General features: G+C 43.8%; 1 protein-coding gene across 1 annotated transcript; it reads right to left on the bottom strand.

Moving 5' to 3' along the window:
- Nucleotides 1-4,197: 4,197 nt before the first annotated feature.
- LOC143975820 (uncharacterized) lies at nt 4,198-5,657 on the bottom strand. The gene has a single exon (XM_077478376.1). The coding sequence runs from the start codon at nt 5,576-5,578 to the stop codon at nt 4,445-4,447; it is 1,134 nt and encodes a 377-aa protein (XP_077334502.1). The 5' UTR covers nt 5,579-5,657; the 3' UTR covers nt 4,198-4,444.
- Between the last annotated feature and the right edge of the window lie 814 nt (nt 5,658-6,471).

Below are 6,471 nucleotides of genomic sequence, written 5' to 3'. Positions count from 1 at the left end.
CTACTGCTGCTGCTGCTGCTGCTGCTACTGCTGCTACTGCTGCTACTGCTGCTACTCCTGCTACTGCTGCTACTCCTGCTACTGCTGCTGCTGCTGCTACTGCTGCTACTGCTACTCCTGCTACTGCTGCTACTGCTGCTGCTGCTACTGCTGCTGCTGCTACTGCTACTTCTGCTACTGCTGCTGCTGCTACTGCTGCTGCTGCTAATGCTACTGCTGCTACTGCTGCTAATGCTACTGCTGCTGCTGCTGCTGCTGCTGCTGCTACTGCTGCTACTGCTGCTGCTGCTGCTGCTGCTGCTGCTGCTGCTACTGCTGCTACTGCTGCTACTCCTGCTACTGCTGCTGCTGCTGCTGCTACTGCTGCTACTGCTACTCCTGCTACTGCTGCTACTGCTGCTGCTGCTACTCCTGCTACTGCTGCTGCTGCTGCTACTGCTGCTGCTGCTACTCCTGCTACTGCTGCTGCTGCTGCTGCTGCTGCTACTGCTACTGCTACTGCTTTTTATTCTTGAGAATAGGTGCATAAATTGGGTCAGGCTGGTAGGGGCCCCAGTGCATTACTTTGATCAGGGGCCCATGATGCTATAAACACAGCCCTGTTGTCACTAGTACAGAAGGTGAGGGCAAATCTTCTAAGCCCTTGTACACACGGTCAGACATTCCGACAACCAAATCCGACGGATTTTGTCCGAAACTGTTGCATACACACGGTCGGACGAAGTTGTCAGAAAATCCGATCGTTCAGAACGTGATGACGTTATTTCGTTACGATGGGACTACATTCAGTCTAGTAGCCAATAGCTTTGATGTAGGAATTTGATCTGAGCATGCGTGGCACTTTGTCCGATCGGAATTCTCTACACATGATCGGAGTATGTCCGATCGGATCATGTTGTCGGAAAAATTTTACCAACAAGTTGGAAAACTTGGTCCGTCGGATACTCCGACGGAAACAGTCCGATGAAGACCACACACAGTCGGATTATCTGACAAAACGGTCCGATCGGACACATTCCTTCGGAATCTCCGACCGTGTGTACAAGGGCTAATGGTGGGCCCGGCTTAGATTACGTCTAAAAAGGGACTTCCTCCCTCATTTTGTTGAGATTTATTCTCACTTCCTGTTGTGACAGGAAGTGAATGGAAATCTCTCCAACAGACTCAGACAGCAAAAACTGACAGAGTTTTCCCTAATCTATCTAATGCTAAAAAGGTCTACACATAAGTTTTAACCACTTGCCGACCGCCTCCTGTACATATACGTCGGCACTTTGAAGAGGGATGTCTCGGTAATGGCAGCAGCTGCTGCCACAACCGTTATCCATCTTTACAGGCGCCGGACCTGTGTTTGCGATAATGGTGGTCTCCGTGGCGGATTCGCCGCAAGATCACCGTTATCGGCGGCGGGAGAGGTGCCAACCCCCCCCCCCCGCCACTCTCCCGCGCTCTCCGCCGCTTACTGGAGCCGTCGGTAGCGGCGGAGGCGATCGGCACCTGTCATGTCCTGGGTATGGAGACGAGTGAGGCTAAGATGACCCCCCCACCCGTCTCTATACCATAGGAGGGCAGAAGTGACGTCAAAATGTCACTTCCGCCCATACCTCTTAAAGGAACATTTGTCTGTTGTCATTTTTTCAAATGACAATTTAATTTATTTTTTTTATTTGCATTTTAGTCCAAATATGAGATCTGAGGACTTTTTTTAAGAGGTCCCGTCATGCTTTTTTCTATTACAAGGGATGTTCGCGCAGAAGCGAGCGCATACGTGAGTAGCGCCCGCATATGAAAGCGGTGGTATCGCCGCGATCGGTAGAGCGAGAGCAATATTTCTAGCCCTTGACCTCCTCTGTAATGCAAAACATGCAACCTGTAGAATTTTTTAACCACTTAAGGGCCGCCGCATGTAAACATACGTCGGCAGAATGGCATGTACAGGCACAATCACGTACATGTACGTGCTTGCCTTCCAGCGGGTGGGGGGTCCAATCAGACCCCCTCCCGCTGGCTGTGGCGGTCCATTTCGCTGCAGGAGCAATACGATGAGGGGATGGCCGTTGGTTTCTGGCCACCCCCTCTCGATCGCTCCTGGCGAATGAGAAGCTTCCTCCCGCTGTGTATAGTAAACACAGGCAGGGAGGAAGTGATGCCATTCTCCTCGGGGCGGTCTTTTTGACCGGACGGCGAGGAGAGCAGACATAGTAAGTGCACCAATCACTACACTGACATGTAGGTACACATAGTCACACAAATCACCCCCCCCCCCGATCGCCCCCCCCCGCCCCCCCCTCCCAGTCACAGTGTCACTGATTGCAGTGATCATTTATTTACTGATCACTGCATTCAGTGTCAGTTGTGACAGTAAAAAGTGTCAGGGCAGTTAGTGTTAGGTCCAGGGTAGCCCCCTACCCCCCAATAAAGGTTTAACCCCCTGATTGCCCTTAGAGTTAACCCTTTCACCAGCGATCACCGTATAAGTGTCACTGGTGACGCTGGATAGCCAGTTAGTTATTTAGTTATTTAGGTTCCCCGTCAGGTTTTTATATAGCACATAACTGCAGCGATCGCAGAGTCAGGCCTGATCCCTGCCATCGCTAACAGTTTTTTTTGGTAGCGTTTTATATTTAAATCCGGAAGGCAGTGCTTGGTTTTCGGGGTCCCGTACGTGGCTAGGCTCCCAAAAAGTCCCCCACATGTGGTGTCCCCGTACTCGGGAGAAGCAGCAGAATTTATTTTGGGGTGTAATTTCACTTATGCCCATAGCATGTGCGAGCAATATATCATTTAGTGACAACTTTGTGCAAAAAAAAAAAAATTGTAATATTCCTGCAACTTGTGGCAAAATATAAAATATTCCATGGACTCAACATGCCTCTCAGTAAATAGCTTGGAGTGTCTACTTTCCAAAATGGGGTCATTTGGGGGGTTTTGTGTTATTTTGGCATTTTATGGCCTTCGAAACTGTGATAGGTAGTGAGGAATGAAATCAAAAATTTGCACCCTTAGAAATCCTGAAGGTGGTGCTTGGATTTCGGGGTCCCGTACGCGGCTAGACTCCCAAAAAGTCCCACATATGTGATATCCCCGTACTCAGGAGAAGCAGCAGAATATATTTTGGGGTGCAATTCCACATATAACCATGGCATGTGTGAGCAATATATAATTTAGTGACAACTTTTTGTAAACTTTTTTTTTTTTTTTGTCATTATTCAATCACTTGGGACAAAGAAAAAAATATTCAATGGGCTCAACATGCCTCTCCACAACTTCCTTGGAGTGTCTACTTTCCAAAATGGGGTCATTTGGGGGGGGGGGGTTTGTACTGCCCTGCCATTTTAGCACCTCAAGAAATGAGATAGGCAGTCATAAATTAAAAGCTGTGTAAATTCCAGAAAATGTACTCTAGTTTGTAGACGCTATAACTTTTGCGCAAACCAATAAATATACGCTTATTGACATTTTTTTTACTAAAGACATGTGGCTGAATACATTTTGGCCTAAATGTATGACTAAAATTTAGTTTATTCGATTTTTCTAATAACAAAAAGTAGAAAATATTTTTTTTTTCAAAATTTTCTGTCTTTTTTCTTTTATATCGTAAAAAAATAAAAATCGCAGAGGCAATCAAATACCATCAAAAGAAAGCTCTATTTGTGGGAAGAAAAGGACGCAAATTTTGTTTGGGTACAACATTGCATGACCGCGCAATTACCAGTTAAAGCAGTGCAGTGCAGTACATCTATTTTCATCAATATATGGACTTTATCGTTTATGTATTTACTATTTTATTTTTTATTTTTTTTCTCTTCTTTTGAGTTGTTATCCTCATTTGGGGTTATGTCTCACTAACAAGTTATAGTTATATATATATACACACTTTATTAGGTTCATATATACTTCTAGTACGTACGGTATTTATCTTTAAGCTTCACTAATTGGAGTTGTCTTTATTGATTATTTAGGGGCACTTTTTTGATTTTCATAGTCACATATGTTTAGCGCTTACACTTTATACTTGAAAGCAGTGCAGTGCGAAATTGTAAAAAGACCTCTGGTCCTTAGGCTGACAATTGGTCCGGGGCTTAAGTTTGTCGCCATTCCACGAGCGGGGCGCAATTTTGAAGAGTGACATGTTGGGTACCAATTTACTCGGCGTAAAATTATCTTTCACAATATAAAAAAAAAAATTGGACTAAATTTACTGCTGTCTTATGTTTTTATTTTAAAAAAATGCATTTTTTCCAAAAAAAAGTGCGCTTGTAAGACCGCTGTGCAAATACGGTGTGAAAATAAGTATTGCAATGGCCGCCATTTTATTCTCTAGGGTGTTAGAAAAAAAAATAAAAAATATTGTTTGGGGGTTTTAAGTCATTTTCTAGCAAAAAAAAAAATGCTTTAAACACGTAAACACCTAAATTCCAAAACGAGGCTGGTCCTTAAGTGGTTAATATGTCCGCTTTCTTTTTCTTACAATAAAATCTCTCTTCATTTGTCGGATAATGTCCTCGGCATCTTTAATCTTCAACCGTTTACTTTCTTCTATCAAAGGTTTCTCATCTAGGCTGCATGCCGTCAGGTTCTTTAAAAGTTGCCCTTTTGAGACTTCCATGCAAAGATCATTAGGGAGATGAAATGCAAAAACGAGATGATTCCAAATACTCCATACTTTATAGTTTTCTTCTTTGATATGACAGCAATAGTCATTGTCAATGAAATAGTCACAGGGTATGGGGCATTCCCTCCAGGCAATACCTTGATCAGAAATCTTCACTCTTAAAACACTGGAGGTGGATTCGGGTCTCCAGTACAATATTCCATCCTTCCTGTAGACAAAGGGAAGGGGTTCAGAAGGGTTCAGAAGGGGTTCAGAGCTATCTCTTACTGTGGGCACCATCGGGAAGTTCTTGAACTGGTCGCTCCGGTCAGGGCTGGTCACTAATATATAATGAGCCACCTCCTTCTTGTACATATCAGTACCCAGAATCCTCAGCTGTGGTTCTTCACCCCCACAATGCTGAGCCTGGTACAGATCCAGAAGAGAAAACAAAGGGAAGGAAAACTTGAAGTTACCATAACGGGAGGCAGATGCATTAAAAGCGGGAGAATTGGCAAATTGTGCTTTAATTCTTCCTTCGTATCTTCTGGCCATCTCTCGTGAGATCACTCTACTTACAATTCCATACGAATTTTCACGTGCTGCTTCAACGTTTTCTGAGTCTATACTCGCACTCCAGAATGAGAGGTCTCTAAATCCAGGTCTTAAGGTGGGCTTTACTATCCTGAAGCCCCCTTCATTATAAATCCCCTCCATAGAGGCCCTGTCGGTGACATGCTCTAGGTAGGAGACTGGAAACTCCTGTTGGATGAGTTGGAAATCATGTAATTCCATATTGTCAAATGTTTTTAACATTTTATTCCCACTGAGATTAAGTTGTCTGACATTTCTGTTCAAGATGGCGTAAGCACCTTCTAAAGACAAAAGTTCTCCCTGTACACAGTGGGCTTTACTTCCTCTGGAGCTGGTAAAGCTCTGAAGCTCCATGTTCCCGAGGTCTCCTGAAGCCCATGACTCTGCCATAGTTGATGCTCTTCTCTGGTGTGGGTTCTGAACCTCTTCTGTCTTCCATCTGACCAGGTATCAGAGTTACGTGCAGTTTGTCAGGTTATATAAAGATATGCCAACCACACCCACAACAAGATCACAATATAGAAATACAAATCAGAGTAAAGATATTTATTCTTTACAATATGAGTGAGGTGATATATGAGAGTCATCTACTTAAATTATAGTTTTCATTCAACCCTTGTACCAGGAAACACTTCAAAGGAAGAACCAGTAAATGTAACTTAATGAAGACCTTATCTACGTTTAACCTTCCCAATCAATAGTGCACTCCTTGTAGAAGTATGATTCATCAGATGACTAATAAAAGATATGGAGTATCAGCCCCAACGATGGCCTATGGTAGTAGACACGTCCACCAAAGTGACGGAAGAGAACCATATGTCCTTCAAGGGTTTTTTTTTCTTACGCACTTTATTTTATTAGCAGTACAGTTCAACATAAACTCCCACAAAATTTGAGCTTGTTTCAACTGTGTATAATGAGGGCTTACGGTACATGTTGTCAGCTTCCAGTATGGCTATCTCTCTCTATTAGGGATGAGCCGAACACCCCCCGGTTCGGTTCGCACCAGAACTTTCAAACGGACCCCAAATTCGTACGAACTTTAGAACCCCATTGAAGTCTATGGGACTCAAACGTTCAAAATTAAAAGTGCTAATTTTAACGGCTAATATGCAAGATGCTGTCCTAAAAAAGGGTTTGGGGACCTGGCTCCTGCCCCAGGGGACATGGGTCAATGCATAAAATGTTTTTAAAAATGGCCGTTTTGGCGGGAGCACTGATTTTAATGACGATTAAAGTGAAAAAAAAAAGTGAAATATTCCTTTAAAAATCGTGCCTGGGGG

This window comes from Lithobates pipiens, unplaced genomic scaffold, assembly GCF_037356315.1.
Source record: "Lithobates pipiens isolate NorthernLeopardFrog02 unplaced genomic scaffold, aLitPip1_a1.2 Scaffold_13, whole genome shotgun sequence".
Classification (NCBI taxonomy): Eukaryota; Metazoa; Chordata; class Amphibia; order Anura; family Ranidae; genus Lithobates; species Lithobates pipiens.
Note: the sequence above shows the minus strand (reverse complement) of the source record. Positions and strands in the feature narration are given on the sequence as shown.

Excerpts from the sequence above, each read along its gene's own strand:
- LOC143975820 (XM_077478376.1), bottom strand. The coding sequence starts at position 5,578 with ATGGCAGAGTCATGGGCTTCAGGAGACCTCGGGAACATGGAGCTTCAG.